General features: G+C 44.6%; 1 protein-coding gene across 1 annotated transcript; it reads left to right on the top strand.

Moving 5' to 3' along the window:
* On the top strand, positions 1-23,525 carry GARS1 (glycyl-tRNA synthetase 1). The gene is made up of 17 exons (XM_062493452.1): positions 1-138; positions 3,330-3,431; positions 6,075-6,177; positions 7,210-7,351; positions 7,981-8,069; positions 9,412-9,488; positions 10,795-10,940; positions 11,441-11,590; positions 13,109-13,271; positions 14,245-14,409; positions 16,622-16,729; positions 17,046-17,191; positions 18,383-18,468; positions 18,959-19,068; positions 20,342-20,435; positions 21,694-21,884; positions 23,311-23,525. Exons 1-17 carry the CDS (start codon positions 1-3, stop codon positions 23,434-23,436), a joined length of 2,136 nt encoding a protein of 711 aa, XP_062349436.1. The 3' UTR covers positions 23,437-23,525.
* Positions 23,526-23,834: the final 309 nt, after the last annotated feature.

Raw genomic sequence — 23,834 nt, 5'->3', positions numbered from 1 at the left:
ATGCCGCTTCCCCGTAGCGTCCTGCCCGCCCTGCTGCGCCGCCTCGCCCGCCCGCTCCGCTCCGCCGCCCCCCCCGCCATGGACGGCCCGCAGGCCGAGGCGCTGCTGGCGCCGCTCCGGAACGCGGTGCGGCAGCAGGTAACGCCGGAGCGGCTCGGGGGTGTCTCCCGGGGGTCGGGCGGGCTGTGGGAGGTGCCCCGGGTGCCCCCCCGGGGGTTGCCCGCCCTGCCGAGGGGTCTCGGCGCATCCCCGCGGGCTCTGCGCGGCCTGGAGGGGCCCTCCGGTGTCCCCACGGGTGTGTCCCCACGGGTGTGTCCCCACGGGTGCGGGGTGGCCCCTCGGACGCAGCCGAGTATCGTGTGTGGGTTTCCCCCCGTGGCTCTTTGCCGTCCCCGCGGTGCCGGAGCTGCCTGGCGGGGCTGGGTCTGTGTGCCAACCTACCTGGGTGTCCCCTCCCGAGCTGGCTGTGCCCAGGAGGGGACAGCCCCCCTGCCTCAGGGCCCCTCCTCGTGTCTCCGGTGTAAAACACCCCCTGGACCCTTCGGGGTCCAGAGGTGATGTCCCCCTCTTAGAGATGAGTTCGTGCCGGGTTTCGGAGGTAAATTACGTTCTCTGGAGTTGCATATTTGCCTGATGCAGTAAGGGATGGTAATTCCTTTACGTATTTTCCATTTCATCATTCTGATTAATCTAGGTGGGTGATGTGTCCTTTTAGCTGGGGCTGCATTGCATTCTCTTCCCGTGTCCCTCCTTTTACGTTTACCATCCTTCTTACCTGAGAAGAATTTGGTTGTCTTTTCGTTTCCTAAATAAATCTTGGCATTGGTGGTAATGGATCTTCTGGAGTTCCTTTTCCTCTTTTCGCCACCTGCCAGACCTGTCCCCGTGTGTCCCCCGTGTCCCTCCTTTAAGTGGCTGAATCCATATTATTCTATTTAGCTGCACACAGAGCTATGCGTGTGTCCCTTGTATTTGCAGATTTGTGTGTGCGTTTCCCCATTAAATGAGTGGATTTATGGCCCTCTAATTATGCCAGCACTTCAGTGAGTTTTTATTATGAATCACTGTACAGCATAATGCCTTGGCAAGAGAGCTGCTTGTAAATAAAATGATGATCTCTAGAACCAGCCAATTTATTTGGTTTAAAATCCTGGGTGCTGTCATTTGCCTGTGATTACCAATGCACCCCTTCTTTTCAGGGGTTAAAACTGGGGTGTGGGGTGCCAAGGGGAAAAGAATTGTCCAGCTGGGGCCACACATATTGTGTTGTACAACTGGCTGTAGTAATTCCAGGAGATATTTGCACAGGAGGGAGTAGCAAAGATCGGGGTGGTTGATGCCTCTGGATGCAGGAGTCTGTGTCTGGCAGCTCCAGGAGAAGTGGTTTAATTAAACCTAAGGGACTCAGCCTATGGAGAGGGAGCAGCCTATCTTCCTGCAGCAGTGCCTGATGCAATAAGCTGCCGTGATCCAGGGGTGGATCCCTCCCTGCTTTGCTGGTCTGTGGGACAAAGCTGCAGCAAAATTTGCCACATCGAGTGCTGCTGTGCACTCCTCCTCTTGGGCAGGGCTCGAGATCAGAGCTTTAATTAGATTGAGTCCTGTCAGCAGGCATAATTATTTGCTTCAGTTGTGTTTGTTTTGTTTTGGGTTTTTTTTTTCCCCTTCTCCTTGCGTATGTCTGAGCACTCTTCTTATAGGTCAAGACAAAGAGTTGCTGTGTGCTGCTTCTGGATGCTCAGTAGTGAGCAGGGTGAGGGCTCTGTTGAGTCAGCAGGAGCTGCTTTGCTGCTGTCTTGATGTTTTTCCACTGCTGACCCCCCTGGCTCAACAAAGGCAATTTGGACTTACTACTTTAAAAGAAAAAAACGCCAGATCAGATCCCTCCCTCTGCCACGTTACCCAGGAATGGCAGTTGCAGTCCTCAGCCCCAGAGTGAAACTTTCACGTTTTGGTTTTGAGTAGATAACAGGAAGGAAACAGCAGATATCTTCTGTTCACGTAGCTGATGGGGTTAATCCTGACAGGATTCTTATTTTTCCTTCTTCTCCATGTGTGTGTTTTAATGCAGTCCTTGGAGACATCCTTTTATTAATAAAATGAGCCTTTGAACCCCTCAGTCTCTGGAGCACTTTTATCCTTTCTAATCTGATTACAGAATGGCAGTCTGTGTATTCTCTTCTCTTTGCTTTCTCAGTTGCCTGTAACGTTTATGTTAGGAACATTGAGAATTTAGGAAAAAAAGTTAAAAAGTTAGTGTTGTAGAAATGTAATCTCTATGAATTGTGAGGACTTCTCCTTTATTTTTTTTTTTATGCTGAAGATATGCAAGGTGCAAGAAAAATGCTGAACTTGGAGCATCCCATTTTTAGAACATCCCACTTGGAGCGGCTTTGACATTTCTGTGCTTTTTCCTCCAGCACCTTTGTCCTTCAGTAATTCAAGCTAGATCTTGGTTTTGGTGAAGAAGAGTAGACACAAAGGAAGACTTTTAGTTGATTTATCTCCAGGAGCAAGCTGGACTTGACAGCTGAGGATCATGTTCATTAAAGAACCCTTTTGGGTGTGTGTGGATTGAACACTTCCTTGGGCTGAAAGGGGAGAATCATCCTTACAGGGCAGAGAGACCTGTGTGGAACTGTAACAAAGTGTTGGTGGTTTGACTCAGGCCAAGATCTCCTATAATCCCACTGCAGGGTTTTGCTCTGAAATATTTAGGTTTTGGGAGTTTTTTTAAAGGGTATTTTTATTTTTTTTGTTGTAACATAAAGTTACTCAACAGGTTTTAAGAACAGTAACAGTTTTCACTCAAAATGCAGTGTTTTACTTGCTGAGACATTGGGCTGCAAATATCTGTCTTCTGCGAGACTTTCTTCTGAAAATTTGTATCCCTGTTGGCCAGGTAGAACAGGTAGAACAGAGGAAAAGAAGTCTGAAATGGTCATAATCTTTGAAGAAAAGGTAAGGGGTGGAAGGAAGAGAAGCCTTGTAGAAGGAGAAGGAGGGCACGAAGCCTGTGTTCACCATCTGAGAATCCACTTAGTACATCCTCAAAGGCAGAAACCAGGAATTTGTGGAAATGAGATGTACATAGAGGAATATAATTACACACAGAGGTTGAATAGCAGGTCTGTGATTTAACAGTTGTGTGGGGTGGTAGAATTTCCCTAATGAAGTCTACTCTGCTAACTCTTCAAAAGTGTGTTTCTCACTTGCAGCCTCTGGAGGCCTGTGTGCAGGCTGGACAAAAATCTCCTTTTGGATTGCCAGGGGAGCTAGAAGTCTCATCTGTGGCAAAGAATGAATCTGTAATGTTCTTTTTCCCCTAGGGAGAGCTGGTGAGGAAGCTGAAGGAAGAGAAAGCTCCCCAGGTGGACATAGACAGAGCTGTAGCAGAGCTCAAAGCTCGGAAGAGAGTCCTAGAAGCAAAGGTGAGTTTGGAAATTTAATTGTGAGCTGCACAGTTTTGTCTGAAAAGCCTTGAAATCTCTTCTTAATTCTTTATTGCAGGTTTGGTCTTAACAAACCTAGACTGAATTACTTCTGAAGTAGTTTTTACAGGTTTCCAACTAATGGCAATTTCATTCTTTACCTGTTACACTGATTTCTGTTAGCATTGAATCTGTGTGGAAACAAATACATATGAGTTCAGGTTGCCCAGTAATCAAAGATGAAATTGAGTGTACATTCACTAATCTTTGTTTGCTATATAGATTTTTTGTGTGCAGAGTGAGAGCACATGCTGTTCATTGTGGTGAATTTTCAGATTCTCTGTGCATTGATAGTCCCAGTCATAGAAAGTGTTTATTTAGAAACCACCCAATTTGCTACAGTAACAAAGTTTTTGTAGGTGTTTCAAGTAACCTGTAGTTCTTCTCAGCCTTAGAGGTGAAATTGTGTCCCCTTTTTAAAATGCAGCATGCTCTGAAAAGTCTTTGTGCTAATTAAATGATGGAACTTGAATTTTGTTGTCTTTAGATTAATAAAGAATTAAAATACACTTTGTTATCCTGTGAGCTTCCCTTCCCAGACTGAAACAACAAAAAGAAACTCTTGAAGCTTAAAAATGGTCAGTTGTGCAGATTCACCCAGGTTCTTTCTAATTTCTATTTCATGTAAACATGATTGTAATTGTGTTTGGGTGGTACTCTTAAAAATAAAGGAATTAATGAGTAAATACACTTAGAGCACTTTTTACAGCTTCCTGGTTGTGAGAATGTGGGTTCACCTGGACTGAAGCCCACTGACCCTGTTTGTCTTACAGAGTCACGTGGGATGAACAGGTGCTGCTCTGTGCCAGGTCTAGCCTTGTGGCTGCCTGTTTTCATACCCTGAACCCAAGAAATACCATTTTTCCCGAGCATTCAGCATAGGGACTGGGCTTTGAAACCATTGCATAAACCTGCATTCATAACTAGGTCATCCTGGAGGAAATGCTAGCTAGATGTTTTCCAAGTTTTGTGTACCAGCCCTTAGAAGCGTGAGGGAATGTCAGCAGGCAGGTGAGAGGTCCTGGAGTCCCTGTGGGTGTCAGCAGGCAGGTGAGGGGTCCTGGAGTCCCTGTGGGTGTCAGCAGGCAGGTGACGGGTCCTGGAGTCCCTGTGGGTGTCAGCAGGCAGGTGAGAGGTCCTGGAGTCCCTGTGGGTGTCAGCAGGCAGGTGAGGGGTCCTGGAGTCCCTGTGGGTGTCAGCAGGCAGGTGAGAGGTCCTGGAGTCCCTGTGGGTGTCAGCAGGCAGGTGAGAGGTCCTGGAGTCCCTGTGGGTGTCAGCAGGCAGGTGAGGGGTCCTGGAGTCCCTGTGGGTGTCAGCAGGCAGGTTTGGGGTTCTGGTATCCCTGTGAGCCCCACCTCTGTGTTGGAGGATGCCTGTAGGATGCAGTGGGGAGGTTTCTTAGCACTTACACAATTTGTGTGGGCTGTCAGTGGAAGGGTGACCTTGTAAATGCAGCATCTGCCCTTGGGAGTGCAGCACTCCAGTTCTGGGAGTGTTTCTCTCCTGGTGCTGTTCCCAGTAAGAATCACAGTCCCACCTTCTGGGGAAGGTAGCAGTGGTGGTTTTCAAGCTCTGTGTTTCCTGCTTGAAGATGTCAGAGAAGCTCTGAATTTGAAGCTTTGATCAGGGTGGAGCAGTTGAGTATACAGAGTAGAGTGCTTTTAAAATTAAACAAAGTTTATTTGTCGTTAGAGATGATAGAAAAGGGGAAATTTGAAATAAATGGACACAAAACTTTTTGTTACCCAAAAGCTTTTCAAAATGATAGTCTGAGACACTTAGGGGGATCTGAATTTATTGAACTTCTGTGCTTAACTCTGTCTTAATTATCAAAACAGCTTCTTGGAGGGAAGGCTTTGAAGTCTGTTGACCTCAGTGATGGATTACATTGCAAAAATCACAGGTTTTCAGACAAAATAGTGAGTCTGCTCTTAAACATTTTCACAGTATCTAGTCAGAGCATTAAAGCACTCCCAAGTTTTCTGAATGAAGACCTAAATTTTACAGATAGATTTTCCATGCACAAATACTTAAAATCATCCCTTTGACAAAGCACAAGGATGATGGTGCCTGTAATCTTTGTAGTCAAAATTCTTTCATGTGAGAAACACCTTACTGAAGGTTTATATATGCCAAGAGTTAGATGTGTGCAGTGTGATATGGTCACTTGAAGCTCTTTTCATAGTCAGAAGAGGGAAGAAAGTCAGAATTACTTTGGAAATCGGCTTCTTTGTTTTTTTTTTTTTTTTGGTTTTTTTTTTTTTTTTTTTTTTTTTTTTTTTTGTTTGGGTTTTTTTTTTTTCTTCAGTGGTTGTGAAGAAAGCTGAGGATAACTCACTGAGATAAAGTTAGGTCATGAGTCCACCTCAAGTGTCTGAAATGCTGCATTCAGACAAGGATGTTCATATCTGAGCACTTGAATCTCAGTGGGAAAATTCCTCTTTGGAGAATGTGGATATTGACAGGATACTTCTTCTTCAAAGTGGTCTTTACAGACTTTTCCTCACAGTGGTGAGTGAAGAGGATTTCTCCTTCTGCCAGAATCAGGAGCTATTAACTGGTTTTGTTTTGCCTGACTTACAGGAGTTGGCGTTACAGCCCAAAGATGACGTTGTGGACAGAGCTAAGATGGAAGACACTCTCAAAAGGAGGTTTTTCTATGACCAAGCCTTTTCTATTTATGGAGGTATGGGTTTGAAGAAGTGTACATTTTAATCCCTTCAGGCTAATGTTCTGGTCTTACTAGCTGGGTGAAATGCTGTGCTCTAGCAGTGTTATATTAATATGACATACCAGATTTATTTTTTTTTTAAGTTTGCTTTAAAACTTTCCTGCTTGAGTCTGTAAGCCTTTCAAAAATTCCCTCTTCCTGAAATGTATGGGTTGGGAAGAAGCTTAATTTTTGTCTTGTGCTCTCTGAATGGAAATGAGTGGACTTTAGGATGTGTGTCCTGAGCATTACATTGGTAGAAGATGTCTTTGCTGAGGGGAGGGTGTTTGAGGCTTTAGGAGATCATCAGCTTATTTATAACCATTCATCTCTACCCGAGCTTCTCTTGGCAAATTAATCATAGAATATTCTGAGCTGGAAGGGACCCACAAGGATCGTGGAGTCCAGCTCCTAAGTGAGTGTCCCACAAGGGGACCAATAATGCTCAAACCCACTGTGAACTTTAGAACTTGTTCCCTCAGTGAACTTTGCCAATGAACTTTATGGCACAGGTGAATAAGTGTGGCTGTTAAACCTCTTCAGATAGCTGATATGAACATCTTAGGAGGCAGCACAGTGCCTCTATGGTTGCTGCTCTTTCACCTTAGATACTAAATTAAACACTGTTGAGTTGTTTTATTGGCTTTTTTTTTATTATTTTTAATCTTTGCAGCTACACTGGTGATTTGCAGATCCATAACAGTAACACTACTTCAGCTCGTGCATGATCACTTCTTCTCTATTCAGATTCCTCCTTGACATAGATTGCTCCCACAAAACAGAATCCATTGGTGGAGGGAATGTAGTTTTTAGAGTTGTTGGTTGCAGGAGTTTATCAGTTTTAGATTCTGTCACTACCTGATGCCTCAGTGCTCTGCAGCTGAACTGTGCCTCGTGCTCATAAAATGAAACCAATTGATGGAAATGCTGAGAAGGGAAGACATCTCTTCCAAACAGTGCAGCTTTGTACAATCTCAGACTCCTTTTTTTACCTTTTCCTCTTCACAGGAGTCAGTGGTCTTTATGACTTTGGGCCTGTTGGGTGTGCTTTGAAGAACAACATCATCCAGGCATGGAGACATCACTTCATTCAGGAAGAGCAAATCCTGGAGATTGACTGCACCATGCTTACGCCCGAGCCGGTTCTAAAGTAGATACGGATTTTTAATTTTTTTTTTTCCTGCAGCATGTAATTTTTGGTCAAAGGTTCTTTTTACAGTGTTCTGTAAAATAACCCACAGGGATCTTGAGTCTGGGTCACCCAGTTTCATACCATAACTAGTGCACAGGTCAGTGTGAGAAGCTGTTGTTCCATAAGTCAGGGAAAGCAGTGGCACTCATGTTGGAGAGTTCAAAGCCTCCTAGCAGTCCCATTAGGTAATAAATTGTCATTATTCCTTTTTCTAAAAGATGAAGACAAGAAAAAGGGCAGAAGCTTTCATGCAGCTGAGTTATAAAATACTGGCAATATCTCCACCTGAATTAGTGGTTACTCCTCACCATGGCAGCTATGTCTAGTTTTGGTCGTGGTGCAGTCCCTGAAGGCATTAAGTGTCATCTTTGTGACACATTTTAAGATTTAGATGTATTGATACTTCCCACAGATCATATTTTCTGAGGGATGATGCTGCTTAACGTGACTCTGTAATCTGAAGCAGGATTGAACCTGCAGTTTTTGAAGGATTTCATTTTGATAAAGGTCTGTCCCCTGGGATCACACAGACCTGGGGCTGTCTGGTGGCTTCTGTCACATTCCTTGTTTTGTGTCATCTCTTCCAGAACTTCTGGCCATGTAGACAAGTTTGCTGACTTCATGGTGAAAGATGTGAAAAATGGGGAATGTTTCCGTGCTGATCATCTCTTAAAAGGTTTGATTTTGTTCAAGCTAAGTGGGCCTGGGGATTTCTTGCAGTGGTACAAGCACTGGCAAAGAGAATTGTTCTCAAAGAAAGCCTGCTGGTGTAGCCAGTCTTTCATACTTGTGTTTGCAGCTAATTAATAGTACCATGCCAAAATCCCATAGGTTCTGTTAATGTCTTAAATGAGGTTCAGGATCTATCTCTGTGTGTCTCTTTTTATAAAATCCAGTGTCATCAGACTATGAAAGATTACTGTGTTGTCTAAGCCAAGGATTCCCTATATAACAGGATTCCTGTACTCCACTGCATTCTGGTCTTAATTTTCTTGAATTTCAGTTGCTTTTTTTAAGTACTGAAAAACCATTTATTGATGCTGTGAGGGTCAGAGTGTGTTTTTTCCTGTGAGAGGTCAATTATGTGGCAGTGGATGACTTTCATGTGTACCTTAGAAATAGACCTCAGGCATTTCTTTGATTTGCAAAGTCCTCACACTTCTTCCTTTTTATTAAAATTTGTTTGGAAAAGCAAACCAAGAAAGTCACAGGAAGGAATCTCAGAAATAAGAAGCCTGTTTGAAAACTTTCTCGTGTACAGTTCTGCTGTGAATGGAAGGACTGTTGCACTCTGCATAAGTTAGTTGTGCCCTCTGGTTTTTGAACCTTTGTCTTGAAATTCAAGTATACAGAACAATCTGTATTGGCACTAAAGCAGTTTTAATGATATTCATTAAGAATTCTTTTTTTTGTAAAAAAAAAAACAAACACACACACACACACAAAAAAACACCTCAGAAGAAGCCCATCCAACCTCTGCCTCCTCTGCTCAGCAGCCTCATCAACAAGTGTGTCCCTGTGAACAGCCACCTGTTGTTACTGCCAAACTGAGCTGTTACTGACTAAAGTTGCTTTTTCAGAGAAGATTGGGAAGTCTTGGCATCATTTGTGTGTTAGGGAGGATGTTATGCTGTAAGGTGGAATGCAGTCCAGCCCCACTGTACCAGCTCTGTTCCTGCCTCTGTGAATAAAATCAGCCTTGCTGCTTGGGATCAGACATTTAATTTCTAGTCTGTATAATAGAAAGCAAGAAAAGGACTACAAAGCCATTGCTTGGGTTTAGAGAAATAATATTGGAAAGGAACTAGATAAGAATGTGTTGTTTTCCCTGTGACACAGCAGTACAGTGAACTGTAGGTCACCACTGCCCTGAGGACATGACTGGAATTACCCTGGTGGATGTTGTCAGGACAAGTTGTGAACATCACTTAACTCATGCTGGGAGATCCTCCTGAGCTGTTTATACTGGGGTCGGTGTTGAAGTTGCAATATAAACTCATGACCTACTTTTCTTACAGCTCACCTGCAGAAACTGATGTCTGACAAGAAGTGCACGGCAGAGAAAAAGGCAGAAATGGAAAATGTTCTAACACAGGTGGGTGCTGCACAGGGAGGTAGGTGACTGCTCCAGGGAGAGGGGTGTGTGACAGAGTCCAGAGGCAGTGGCCCTTTTCTGTTCCTGAAGATGCTCAGAAGTCTTTACCCCAGAGATCCTCTCAAATACTGAAAATTTAATTGTTAATGAATACTCTGAGCTTGCTAGAGAATCCCATCTCCCTCACTGTTTTGGAGAGTTACTGCTGTTATATTAATGAATCTCTCGAGTTGGGCTGATAGGGCTGAAGCTCAGTTGTGGAGTTGATCTGCTCTGTTTCACTTCATACCCTGGCAAAAAGCTTTTACATTTGTCAATCCCTCTGTGGGATTGTTATACAAAGGAACAGTGATGGGTCACAAGTTCTGCAAGGGTTTTCTTTGAGTCAGCTCAGCACTGATTTGCTTTGTTCTGAATTTGTCTTGGCTTTGAAGCACTGGAGATTTGTTCCTCTCTCTCTGGCACCCCACAAAGATTTTTCCTGTGTTTACCATGAGAATAGTTAGTGCTCAGGCTGACATTCCTGAACAACTGTACGAACATTTGCCTTTTTTTTTTTTTTCTTTATTTTTAAGGTTTATCTCATGACTTCTAGGATAAATGCTTCCAAATCCATGCATTGAATGAATGTTCCCTTCCAGAAAGAGAAACTTTTTTTTGTCAGTGTTCTGCATCATTGAGCAGCTGTCATTAGGTTTTCCACACTACAGCACTGAACTTTGACTATCCTTTAGGGACATCTCTCTATTAATAGAGTATTTTTGTATCCTGGTCTGGGATTCTTTTTCCTGGTATATGAAAGATCATGATAACTAGAAATGCAGAACAGCTCTGAAAGGGCATCTAATGCATAGCTGGAATACTGTGTTTCATGCAGCAGAAGAAAGAGAAATGAATGCAAACAAAGCCCTGCAGAATATTTAGCTTTCTTCTCTTTCATTGCTGTATTTTTTTTTGCTCCCAAGATAGAGGTCCCCATATTTTAGCTGAATCTGTTCAAAAGAATCTGTTCTGGTGGGTGGTGGTGCAGTCCCAATGACTTTTCTTGTGCTTTACGCCCACTCCTAAGACTTCCTGTGATATGACTAAAACCCAGACCTATTACTAAAATGGGTTTGCACATGTGCAAAGTGTGTTCTTCTATCACTGATTCAAACTTCTGCTTGCTTGAAAATTTAGGTTAGAAGGGACTATTTTGGGCAGGTGATTCAGAGCTGTGGATCACGCTCAGTAAAAAATAAAAAGGACATTAATTCCTGTTACCTTGTCTAGTAATTAAAATAATTCTCTTGTGTTTTGATATTAGTTGGACAATTATGGCCAGCAAGAACTTGCAGATCTCTTTGTGAACTACAATGTGAAATCCCCTGTCACTGGGAATGACCTGTCCCCTCCTGTTTCTTTCAATCTGATGTTCAAGACCTCCATTGGGCCTGGAGGAAACATGCCTGGGTAAGTGCTATTTTCATTCTGCTCACATTCTCCTTGCTTTAGAGATCATCTGGAATAAATATGAAATGTGTGGAGTAACTTTCCCCACCTCTCAGTCTCAGCCTCCTGTAGCACATCAGCATTCCTTGGAGTCTTGGGGGAAGGCAGGAGAAACAAGGGGCTGTTGGAGAATCATGAAAGTACTTAAAGCACCCAAAATACAGATCCCAGCTCTGCCCTTGGTGGCTGGAGTAGTTTCCATAAAGCCAGTTAATGCTGGTCTCCAATTGTCAGTGACTTCATGGCTGTAGAAAACCTACTTCAGGATACCTGTTCGACGAAGGAGGTGAAGTTTTTTTCCCCTTGCATTTATTGCTTAATTTTTTTTTTTTTTTTGGTCTGGAATTAAAAGTCTCAAGAGAAAAACTTTCACCTGTAAGTTTTGTAGCAGCTGTGACTTTCTTCTTGCTTTTCCGACCCGTAAATCTTCCTGATTTTTCCACTCCCCCATCTCCTTTCAGCTATCTGAGGCCAGAAACTGCACAGGGAATATTCCTCAACTTCAAACGTCTACTGGAGTTTAACCAAGGCAAATTGCCTTTTGCTGCTGCCCAGATTGGAAATTCCTTCAGGAATGAAATCTCACCCCGCTCCGGCCTTATCAGAGTGAGGTACTGCCAACTTCTTTCACCAGGAGTGTACCTGGGAGCAGGGAGCTTCTTCCTTTTGTTCCAGGGTTTGTGCAGAGTTGTTTTACTTTAGTGCTTTCTCACAGAGGAATCCTGATTATGTGCCTGGTGAGTCTCAGGCTTTAAAGATGAGTTCACAGTTTAGGTTTTAAGTACAGAATTCTAAGATTGGCTTGTGAGAAGTAGAATCTCTGAAACAGTTTTTATATTGGAGATAAACTCAGTTTCACTGACAGAATTTGGCTTCCATCGTAGTCAGAAAGAATCATGTCAAAGGTAGCTGTGTTCTCTACAGGACTTTGCTTGTTTAATTATATTAATGCAGTTTGCTTTGAAACTGAAATCAAAACGTGATTGACCTTGCAGCAATATTTCCTTGTCTCAGTCCTGCAGATTCTGCAGTTCTACAGCTTGCTCCAGAGAGGAAGTTAGGAGATGACCTGACTCAGGACCAGTGTTTGTGTTGCAAGATCAGTCAAGCTGGAAAGCTCAGGGTTATAGGGAATTACTTTCAGTTCTGTCTTTGGATAAAAGTGATTATTGCCTTGCACTAGGGATAATCTCTGTGTTTAAAGTGACCTATCCTAATTGGAAGACTTTTCCATATAATTTGGAACAAGAGTTCCCAAGCACAAGCAGTGCATAAAGTAAACTTGGCAGTTGATTATTTTGTGGTGCCATAAATATCACTGAGAGGCTGTGGCATCCTTAGCACAGAGGGAACTCAGGAATTTCCTTAGTCCTCCTGTTCTGTTTCGCTCATCTGGAAGTGAGAACTTCTCTCGTTGAAATCATTTTCAGTCAAATATAAATGATATGCTTGTGGCACATTTATTTGAGACTGTTATTAAGCAATCACAGCAAATTACACCCTGATGGCTGTGATTTACAGTTAATGATTACCTAGAGCTTTTTTAAAGGTTCTTGATAATGAGCTAATTCAGTGAAAAGTGATTTCAAGCAAGAAGACTCAGAATCAGTCTCTGAGTGAAGATATATTAAAGACAAGTTCTTAAAACTCATGCCACTGCTGTGTGCAGCAGTATCATTATTTTCATGAAATTACCACTTCACCTGGTTATTTTTGGCACTTCTGACATGAATTAAAGCTACTGATTTAATCAGCAGACCCTGTAAGGAACAACTGCTTTAATATGGGCATCACGACAGTCTGGAAAAACTGTAGAGAACTTCTGGAAGTAGTTCTCTCTTTCCAAAGTAGTTCACCTCCTTCCAAAGGTGGTATTCTCTGCTCTGATTCACAGTGGTGTTAATCACAGCCTGGAGAGCTCTAGATGAATCTGTAGAAAGTTTTGTTAGGAATTTGAAGATGAAATTAAATTCAGTGATAAGACTGATTCATGTTCCAATCTGCCCATTGTCTTGGCTGGGTCTGCATATGATTTTAAATCACTGGCTTGCTGTGAGAGGCTGAAGCACAATGCTTTATTAGGGTGTAATGCATAAAATACTTAATGTGTGTTTGCTTGTTTTCACTAGGGAATTCACCATGGCAGAAATTGAGCACTTTGTGGACCCCAGTGAGAAAAACCATCCCAAGTTTCAGAACGTGGCAGATCTCAACATCCTCCTGTACTCAGCCAAGGCCCAGGTCAGCGGGCAGTCTGCGCACGTCATGCGGCTGGGAGACGCTGTCCAGCAGGTAACCTTCCCCCTGCAGGCACCCCGAGCTTGCTTCTTGCAATATTGCCCTCAAAGCTAAGTTACAAACTGCCTTTTTAAAATTAGGGCTCAGAGTCATGTGTCTGCCCAGTCCCTTGTTGGTCCGAGCACACGTAGTGCAATTGAAGTATTCTGAATCCAGGACTGAGGGCACGGATCAGCTCCATGCACTGGGCTTGCACCAAGTTTGTGTTGGCTTGGTGCCAGCTGGGATTTACTCCCAGATTTATGAGTAGATTTTCTTCAGTGAATCAGACTGATGTCTAGGCCTGGCCCTTGCTACCAGAAGAGTGCAGGTGGTGCTGGGGGTGGAAGTTAAACTTCACACTTAGCTACTTAAGGGGGGCAGTAAGGACTATTGATGCATATTGATAGGAGCAGTATCTGAGAACCTTATATTCAGCTGCTGACCCCCGTGAGTAGGTGGCTTGCATAATTAAATGAATCACTAACTGATTCATCTAATTCTGAATGGGTTGATTTACCAACCTCCTTCACCCCATTTCCTCCAAGCCCCAAATGAAAAAAAGAACCCAAAAAAACCACCAAAACACTGCCTTTAAAAACATAAACAAAACAAAAAATCCCAAAAACAAGAGCCAAGAAAAGAAAAGAACACCAAACACCACCCCTCTGTTGTATTGCAGCTGTGAACTGTAGGGTGCAGCTGTTGTAGTGCCAGTGACTGCCCTGCTGCATACAGTGGGGTATTTACAAGTAGGTGATCCTCAGAGCCAGTGGGTGATGAGTCTTGGAGTGACAGTAACTCACTGTTTTGGTCAGATGGAGATGGTGCCTGTGGCAGAGGTAAATTGGAAGAGATGTAACAGCTCAGGGAAAACAGAACTTAGGTTACAGGTTCTACCTGTAACACGTCAGGTTGCCTGCTGAAGTTCAACAACTCATGACTTTGCTTCCCTAGGAATTCACGTGGGTGTTTTTTCTCCCTGCAGGGTGTGATCAATAACTCGGTTCTCGGTTACTTCATCGGCAGAATCTACCTCTTCCTCACAAAGGTCGGTGTATCCCCGGAGAAGCTGCGCTTCCGACAGCACATGGAGAATGAGATGGCTCATTATGCCTGTGACTGCTGGGATGCAGAGTCCAAAACCTCCTATGTAAGTAGGCAAAGTGGAAACAGCAAGGGGAACCCCTGACAGATCTGGTTTGTTTCTGGCTTTTTGAAGTTAGGGCTGCGGGTGTGATGTGTCTGTCTGGCTCCACGTTGGTCTGAACACACGTAATGCAGTTGAAGTATTCTGAGTCCAGGAGCAAGGGGCAGGCCAGCTCCCTGCACAGTTTATGAACTGTTCATGCTGCTTTGGTAGGTCCAGGCTCCTTTGCTGAAACCTGAAGTAGCGTGGGGACACTTCACTGGTCAAATTTTCATCTGGAGTTAAAGGAAACTGAAGCCTGGTGCTTTCCAAAGACTGTAACCTCTAACAGCATTGGGGAAGGATTTGTTTTGCTGGAGGTGTTATTCCAGGGCAGATTGCTTCCTGCTTGAATGCTTGCTCTTCCTTTCCCTCTTCCATGCTGTGAGAAATGAGTTCATTCGTGCCAGTTCAGACAGCTGGTGCTGGAAGAAAAATTCCTCAAGGATTTGTTATCATCTTCCTGCTGAGTCATTAAGAGCTTTTTCATTCAAGCCTTGCTGAATGCCTTTTTTTCCCTCATGTATTGTTGGTTGGATTTAGACTTCTCACTAGTGATGTTTCGTTACAGCACGTTAGAGGAGTAACAGCCAGTAAAATTCTACCAAACATAAGAGTAGGAAAAAACCAAACCTCCTGCAGTTCAGATGAGTGATTTGTCCTCATACAGAAAAGACCTGGAGAAGTGACTGAAGGAATGGCTTCCTCTGACTTCCATAGGTTCACAGCCTATCTTTCCAGCCAGCCCAAAACTGGACATGTGTGGGCCACACCATGTAAATAAGATTATTCAACTTAGCAAGCCTTGCCATGATGATCAGATCAACACTCACAGAGCGGGGTGTCCAACAGCCTAACCCAGGAGTGAGCACAGCAACCCCGGGGTGTGAAAGGAACACCTTGAGAGCTGGACCATTCTTTGGTTTGTTACTTAACTCTGACCAAAAATGTTTATATCAGCCTGCAGCACTGAGTTGTAAGAAGGGAAGTGGTTTGAGTAGCTTAAAATCCATTCTGTAAGTTCACTGCATACAGTGGCATGTTGGTGGGTTAAAGGATTTTAAAGATCCAACCCACCTCCCATGGGCAGGGACACCTTCCACTATCCCAGGTTGCTCCAAGCCCCATCCAGCCTGGCCTTGGACACTTCCAGGGATCCAGGGGCAGCCACAGCTTCTCTGGGTAAGGTGTGCCAGGGCCTCCCCACCCTCACAGGGAAGAATTTCTTATTAATGTAAATCTAGTCTAAACCTGCCATCTTTTGCTTTAAAGTCACTCCATGGCCTTGTCACTCCATGTCCTTGTCCAAAGTCCCTCTCCAGCTCTTGGGGCCCCTTTGGGTATTGTAAGAGCCTTCTCCAGGTTGAAAAACCACATAAACCTGTATTCTGTGTTTTCTGAGAAGTAGCTGTAACACCCTAATAACTTAATTTCTGTGAAAATCATCCAAAATACCATGGAACACCACGATTGCCAAGCATAAGGATTTTCTTCTGTTCACACACCTTTTCTGACACCCTGCTATATCACTCCAGCTTGGAAAGCTGGACAACATCTGGCTGCCTGTACATCCCACACTGATGTGACAGTGAGTGGGAAACAGCTGCTGAGCCTTGTCTTACATGGGATTGTCAGGAAATCCAGAGGGAGGTTATTTGCTGCTTCACCAATCTGGTGTGAATGGTGTTCTGAGATTTCCTCCTTACCATACATGCTGAAATATTAAGAGCTTCCTTTACATGTGATCTGTGTTGTAGCAGCTTCTAAGCCAGGCTTTTGGCCATTTCAGTCTGGTTGATTCCCTGCTGTGTGTCCCATGGCCAAGCAGAGCTCTGGGGACACGATAACTTGTGTTCCTGTGGCATGTAAGTGATAGGACTGTGTGCTCTGGCCCCAGCCTGAGCTGTTGGCACAGGGCAGTGCTCTGCCAAGCCATGTGGAAAAGCTGGCCCTGAACACAGGCACTGGGTAGATGACTGATTGTTTCCTCTGGAAACAAATGGAATCACTCAAATGAGGGAGCAACTGGTGAGGGAGGACTGCTTATTGTAACAGAGCTAATTATGTAGAAAAAACAGTCATGGGAGCAGGGAGGGCTTAAGGGTGAATAAACAGATTTGATGGTTAAGTGGACAAAAAAGTGAGTTGGTGAAAGCTTTCAGTTTTGTTTTTTCAGGGTTGGATTGAGATCGTTGGCTGTGCTGATCGTTCCTGCTATGACCTTTCTTGCCATGCCCGTGCCACCAAAGTTCCTCTCATAGCTGAGAAGCATCTCAAAGAACCTATATCCTTTCAGAATAAACCAGCTTTTCCTCAAGTGGAAAGGGATTGGACAGGGAAATGTCTTGGAGATCTGCATAGCTCTATTTTGAGTTACATCTGTATATTTAACAGGGAAACCTACAGCTACAGGCCAGCATGACTTTGGGAAGTGACCTGGAAAAAACTGAGCATTTGTTACTCCTTTTCTCTCTTGGAGGGGAATTCCTTCATCCAAGTAGTGGAGGAGATGTCCTTGTGTTGTGTAGTAATTAACTTTGACATAATGAAGGAACCAGGCCCTGCTTTCTGCCCTCACAAGCTCCTTAACTGCCTTGTACAGAACAGTCAACATTGTTCAGTTTGAGGCAAATAAGGGAGCCATTGGCAAAGCTTACAAGAAGGATGCCAAGGTGGTGATGGAATACCTTTCCATGTGTGATGAGTGCTACATCAGTGAGATGGAGCAGCTGCTCAACGAGAAAGGGTGAGCTGGCTCTGTGTGTGTGGTACCTTCCTGTGACACCCTGATGTGGGCTCCAAAGGGCTACTGCATTTATTTGAGCCACCTGAAACCAGTTTGCTTGTGAGAGCAGGCTGTGTGGTTCATCTGAGATGTGTGAGTGCTGTCCCTCTCACCAGGTATTGGTGGTCACCCATCAACGTATCTCTGGGTGTATGTGCATAAATATTAAACTGTCTGGGAATGAGCTGCTGGCTTTAGTAGGATCCTCCCAGAAGAGAAGCAGTTCAGTGAAATGGAAATTGTTTACCAGCTTCCCCACTCTGGTTTGACAGTGGACCAGAACTGCTTTAAAACTTTAAAATTAATAAAATAATTCTGTAACCGATGGAACAGAATAGTTAATGAAAAGCAAAACTTGGCTCCAGTATTTAGTGAGCTGCTTTAGGACTTGTTACAGTCTTTGATTTACTGTGGCAGGAATTTATATGGTTTTCTTTGACCTGCCTTCATAACAACAGGTGCAGGAGCTGAAAATATGAGAAGTCTTTACAGTTGTCAGGTTTGGCTGAAGCAGGCCAGCAGCTCAGGGGAAAACTAATGGTGCAGTAACAAAAAAATAAACTTAATTTCCTGCTTGAAATGGTACAAGGTGTAGGATCAATGAATGCATTACAGAATGGTAGCATTTACATCTTTCTTTCTTCCCCTGAGCTAAAATTGATTTCTTTCACATCTCTATGAACGTGAAAATGTAGAAAAAAACCAGTAGCACTCAGTAGCACTCAAAATGGGCAGAGAAATTATTGCAGAGAAGAAACAGTGCATCCAAAATCTCCCTGAAATGGTTCACTAGATGAGTTACAAGCAATATCCCTGGTTTTATTGATACTCCAGTGCCTGCTTTGTGTGCATCCCTTTTTCTCTTTGGTGTATAGGCTTCATCCTGAGAATTTCCCAATTGACTTTGCTTCAGGCTGTTAACCACAGCCAAGTTCACTGTCATTATAAAAATGGTAGCCTTTAATGTACGTGTAGTAATTTTATTATTAATGCAAATTTCTTTTAATGGGTATGCTACATGTTTCTTTCATCTCTGGGGTTTTCCCTGGCTTCTATCATCCCACTCTTAAGTCAACCAAGTGATGCAATTAAGGAAATAAAACTTGTTTGTTTATTGCTTTAGCTTTTAAATTACTTCATTTTCCTTTGCAGGGAATTCACTGTTGAAACTGAAGGGAAAACTTTTCTATTAACAAAGGACATGGTTACTGTGAAGAGATTTCAGAAAACATTACATGGTAAATTTGATTCTTTGTTGTTTGATCGTCATCAGGATACACTTTGAGTATGAACTTCTTTGGTAGTGTTGTCCTGTTAATATTGTAACACAGCCTAGGAAAAATGCCAGATGTAATTTCCTTGAAATTTAGGAGTAGGAAGGCGTTTGGAAAGTCAGTGACTTTCCAGACTTTCCACAGAGCTTTTGTCCTGATCCAGGAAACAGGGCTAGAAGGAAACTTTGAAAATGTGTGGATTTAGTTCTCAAAGAAGTGAGAGAAAGGGCCCTGAGTTGTTTTCTACAGCCTAAATACATCCTGAACATGAGCTAAGTCTGAATCTCTATTTCAGGTGTTTGTATTTAGAGCAGAAGTGTTTAATCTTCTCTTTCCATATATTCACCTACACGTAACCAGAACTTGTGAGCAGAGAGACAGCATCAGCAACCACACCTTTTTTTTTGTGTCTGAACACATTTTGAATGGTGATGTGTGTTATTCTGTGTTCCAGTGGAAGAAATCATCCCAAATGTCATTGAGCCCTCGTTTGGCATTGGAAGGATCATGTACACAGTGTTTGAGCACACATTCCGCATCCGGGAAGGAGATGAGCAGAGAACAGTGAGTGCCCCTGGGGCTGGGCCAGCTGCAGGCTCCTGACATCCAGGGGGAGGGCTAAAATAACACTGCACAATGCCCACTAGAGATGGGAATGCCCAGGTGAGGTGTGGAATTGCAGTTTTTGCTAGAGTACATGTAATTTTTACATGAGAGCATTCTGGGCCCATGTGTGCATGAGGCTCTTGCTGGATTATTGGAAAGGAGGTGAGAAGTTTCTCCTTCTGGATCCACACTTGGCAGTGTTCCATTGCTCAGAGAAAGGTGTATCTTCAGTGTTTAATTTCCTTTCTTTCTGCTGCTTTTCCTGGAATCATACTTCTGTGCAGCAGGATGGACAATGGACTAACTGTGTGCTCAATCCCTGTGAAATTCAGCCTTCTCTGGTTCTGGACACCCCTAAAACTTGGCCTGAAGCTTTGCTATAGCAGGAGCCCAAGGGAAGTGTTTGTTACATACAGAGCTTCCTCCAGCCAGTGCCCAGATGTAGTGCTCTGTGCTATTGATGGTGGCCCCCAAGAAGCTGGCTGGAAACTTGGTGCTGCTTCCTGCTTGCTGTTCTTGGCTCCTGGACTGTGTTCATAAAAAAGAAGTACAATAAAAATGCTTCTTTGTGTCTCTGGGTGCCACAGAACATGGTACACTTATGACTGGGGGAACTAAGTTCATGAGCCCAGAATTAGGACACAGATGACTTTGAATCCCAAACTGCTCCTGAAATATAAAATACTGAATTTACCTTCCTTCTAGTACCCATTTACTGTCGACGTAGCCTGGGCTGCTTTATATTGTGGTACACCTCACATGCATTGCTTCTGTCCCTTTTATACCTTGCTGATTACCAAGAAAGATTTTATTATTTTTCCCTCACTTCTGTCTCATTTTCTGAGAGTGTCTGTGAGGGGTTCTAAAAACCTTTTTGCTGCATATGCTTCATGTGTGTGGAGTCTCAGACAGGAAGTTTGGTTTAGACTGTGCATAAGACTAAATCTCCTGGAAAGACACCTCCACCCTTAATTTTTCTGTAATTCAGGTGAGGTTAAATTTCTTTAGGAGGGCTCTAATGGACTTGTTTTGGTGGGAGGTAACATTTAGCTGTCAGGAGATACGGGGGGATGGAGGCTGAAGAAAGCCAGTCCTGCTCCAGTGGTGTGAGATGTCACTGCTGATGTCTTAGAGTAGGCCAGAGACTCCCTCTGCCTCCAGCCTCAGTCAGAGCTTATTCTCACCTCCTAAGAGTCTGATCTGACCATTAAACTTTTCCTTTTTTCCACAGTACTTCAGCTTCCCAGCTGTTGTAGCACCGTTCAAATGCTCCGTTCTTCCTCTGAGCCAGAATCAGGAATTCATGCCTTTTGTCAAGGAATTATGTAAGTGTGTTAAGCACTTTGGGTCTGATGGGGCTGTGCACTGGGAAGAGAGGTCTCTCAAAATAGCACTGGGATCATGTGGCTCTACCAAGTGCACAGGGAGAGCTGTTGACATGAACCAGCTGAGTATCCACAAGCTTTGGGTATCCATCAAACTCTTCAGCCATACCCAAAATACCTACACCATAACCTTCCCTGTGTTGGTTTAGAGTGTAAAAGACATTGCTTTTTTTTCCTTTCTGTGTCAAAACTAAATCTTTCCCACTGCTTAGGAGAAGCTGGAGCAGTGGGTTTTTTTCTGTTATTAAAGTTTGCTTTGCTTTTATTTGCCACCTAATTTATTGAGTCTGTCCCCGAGCCACTGAGCCTGCAACCATTCTGTCAAACTGTCCACTGGTAGTGGGCATCATGGTGAAAAATAAGGATCTTAAAACTGTACAGATGAAGGGTAGGAGCAGGGCTTGTATGTCAGACTGCTGTCAGCACCAGTTCTGCCTGAGACTTTGTCTCCCTACATTGGATGTGCCCTGCACACTGAGGCTCGTGTTTGGAGTTAAAGCAGAGTCGTGGCACTGATGACAAGGAGAAAAACTTGGTGACTGCACTTGGGATGTGAGTTGTGGTGCAGTGTGGAGAGCTGAGAGAGCAGATTGGGTTTGGCCCTGTGGTCCTGCAAGGAATGGAATTTTGGATGTTCCTTCAGAGTAAAATTGGGGCTCTGAGATGCTGCTTGCACCCAGGACAGGTGGTGCCTCACGAGGCTGGTGCCTAGAGAGGCTGACGTGGAACAGAGGCTAGACAGTGTTGAAGGAATAAAGTAGGTACTTATTAAAAGGCCTTCAAAGGGTTTACCTTGGGCAGTACAAGAGCTTGGCCGTGGCTCCACCCAAGCTGGATGCAAGATGGATGTCTGGTCACGAGGTCTCAGACTCGTATAAGTTTTGGTCCATTTCCATATTGGGGTTCGTTGTCCAATTCCAGCTCCAGGTTATGCAGTCCCATCCTCCCAGATTGCTCTCCTCACTTGGTTGTCGTTTGCACTTTTTGGGCCTGAAGCTGCAGCGATGTCCTTGGTTCTGGGGCTGGAAAAGGATCTTTTTGCGTGACTAAACTGTGAGGAGAACGTGCTCAAACTTTACATGAAGTTCAGAGTCGCGCACTAAGGCACTACAGAATCTTTGAAAGCTAAACTTAAGGCACCAGGGGCGCGGGGAGCCTGTGCCGTGGCTGCGTAACAATCCCCGCTCCGTTCCCGCAGCCGAGGCGCTGACCAGGACCGGGATCTCGCACAAGGTGGACGACGCGGCGGGGTCCATCGGCCGGCGCTACGCCCGCACGGACGAGATCGGCGTGGCCTTCGGCATCACCATCGACTTCGACACGGTGAACCGCAGCCCGCACACGGCCACGCTGCGCGACCGCGACTCCATGCGCCAGATCCGCGCCGAGGTGAGCCCGGGGCTGGAGCGGCCCGGCCTGCTCGGCCCGCGACGGGGAGAGCGACAGTGCTGGAATGGTCTGCACGGGGAGCCGGTGCGCTCAGCATCCCTGGATGGGTTTAATGAAAGACTGGGTGTGGCACTCGGTGCCGTGGTCTAGTTGAGGTGTTAGGGCTGGCTGGACTCGATCTTGAAGGTCTCTTCCAACCTGGTCGTTCTGTGCGTTCTGTGCTCCTTTTGGCCTTGGGGACAACATCCCCTGCTGCTTCTGATCTGTCTCTAATCCTTGTGGGAGCTGCCTCCAGCTCTGTAGCAATTTAGCTGTTGTGATAAATCCCCAGGAACAGGTACTGGTCTGACAGAAGATGCTGGCCCAGCTGATAAAGTGAGCAGAAGCTTTCGTTTTTCTTGCGTGCAGAGGTGTTGATCTTACCTGAAAGCCATGCCTTGTGCTGATTGCACTGCTCTTCGGAGTGGCTCTTTCCAAGTGAAGGCTGCTGAGTTAAAGCACTGACTGGGTTGTGTCTGTCTTTCAAAGGCTGGGCTCTTTGTAATCCACAGGCATCAAAAGGCAGAACACTGGGGTTTGCCTCCCAGCTGGTGTTGCCTGTGCAGCACCAGAGGAGCTGATGAACCCCAAAGCTGTGTGTGCCCTAAGCATGCTCTGCCAGTGTGGCTGTAGTGCAGACTAGAATAGCAAAAACCTCCCTGTGATGGGCTCTGCCTCTGCTCAGAGCTGTGGATCTGCAGTCTTGGGGGGTTTTCAAGATTTTCTTTTCTCCCTGATCCTCTTTTCTCGCTGTCCTTCGCCCCAGGCACAGGAGGAGATGGTGATCACCTGTGAGGCTGAGTTGTAGCTCCACAGAAGCATCTGCAGTGCCTGGGGCTGCTGAGCTGGCTGGGGTTTGGCTGGCTGTAACAGGCAGTGCCAGTTCCTCAGGGCACCCTTCTGTCTCTCTGTCACCTGGGTGGCCTTTCACTGCCGACCAGCAGAGATGAGACTTTGCTATCCTTCAGTTTCTGCAAATGTTCAGCTTTCTGGCTGATCCTTTGTACCGTGACAGTGTCCTGTGAGGAGCAAAGAAAAGGCAGCTTGCAGATTCTTTTGCTGCTCTTACAGTAGATGGGGCTTAGCAGAATCCTGGCTTACAGCACCTTTTGGATGTGTGTATTGTGGTTTTTTTGTTGGTTTTTTTTTCCCAAACTGTAGCACAACATTACCTTGCTTTGGTTGACCATTTCCGTCCTGGATCACCGTAATAACAGATAACAGAGTGATCTAAAGTGTCCTAATGAATGGTTTTCTCCCCAGAAGTGATCTTCCAGGAGATATCTTGTACCTGTTCTACTGCTGATGTAAAAATTGCCCACATCCCCAAATATCGAGCTTGAATTTGGTCACTTTGTGTTTCTTTCCTTTGTGGCTTTTCCTGCAGATCTCTGAACTTCCTGCCATCATCCGAGACCTGGCCAACGGTTATCTCACCTGGGCTGATGTTGAGGCAAAATATCCACAATTTGAGGGACAAGAGACTGGCAAAAAGGACACAATAGAGGAATAAAGAAAAGGACCTGAAGTAAAATCCTGTCAAAATGTCCACTTTTTACTGTTCATGTTAATATGAAATAAACTTACCGTGTATTATTCCAAGCTGCATTGTTTGTGCACATAGGGACTATTTGGGTTTTTTTTTCTTTTCCTCAATTGCTGACCAGATTTAACTTTAAAAGCTGAAATAATTGCAGCCTGAGCTGAAGGTGTTATGAATAAAACCACCATTGTATATGCCTGCTTCTCTGTGTTCCTGCAGCCTTGTGCTTTCTTCAGAAATGCCCCTTTTTTCTCTCATTTTTGCTCTCCTGCTTAGGGCTGTGGGTGTTACAGGTTCATGCACAGGCTTTCATCTGGTTTGGGTCATCCTGGACTCTGGTGGAAGATGGTCCCAGTTGCATGGGCTGT

The sequence above is a fragment of the Cinclus cinclus genome, chromosome 1 (assembly GCF_963662255.1).
Source record: "Cinclus cinclus chromosome 1, bCinCin1.1, whole genome shotgun sequence".
NCBI lineage: Eukaryota > Metazoa > Chordata > Aves > Passeriformes > Cinclidae > Cinclus > Cinclus cinclus.
Note: the sequence above shows the minus strand (reverse complement) of the source record. Positions and strands in the feature narration are given on the sequence as shown.

Excerpts from the sequence above, each read along its gene's own strand:
- GARS1 (XM_062493452.1), top strand. The coding sequence starts at position 1 with ATGCCGCTTCCCCGTAGCGTCCTGCCCGCCCTGCTGCGCCGCCTCGCC. Across the intron at positions 139-3,329 it reads GGAACGCGGTGCGGCAGCAG|GGAGAGCTGGTGAGGAAGCT; the intron begins GTAACGCCGGAG and ends TTTTTCCCCTAG. Across the intron at positions 20,436-21,693 it reads GCCTTTTGTCAAGGAATTAT|CCGAGGCGCTGACCAGGACC; the intron begins GTAAGTGTGTTA and ends CCGTTCCCGCAG.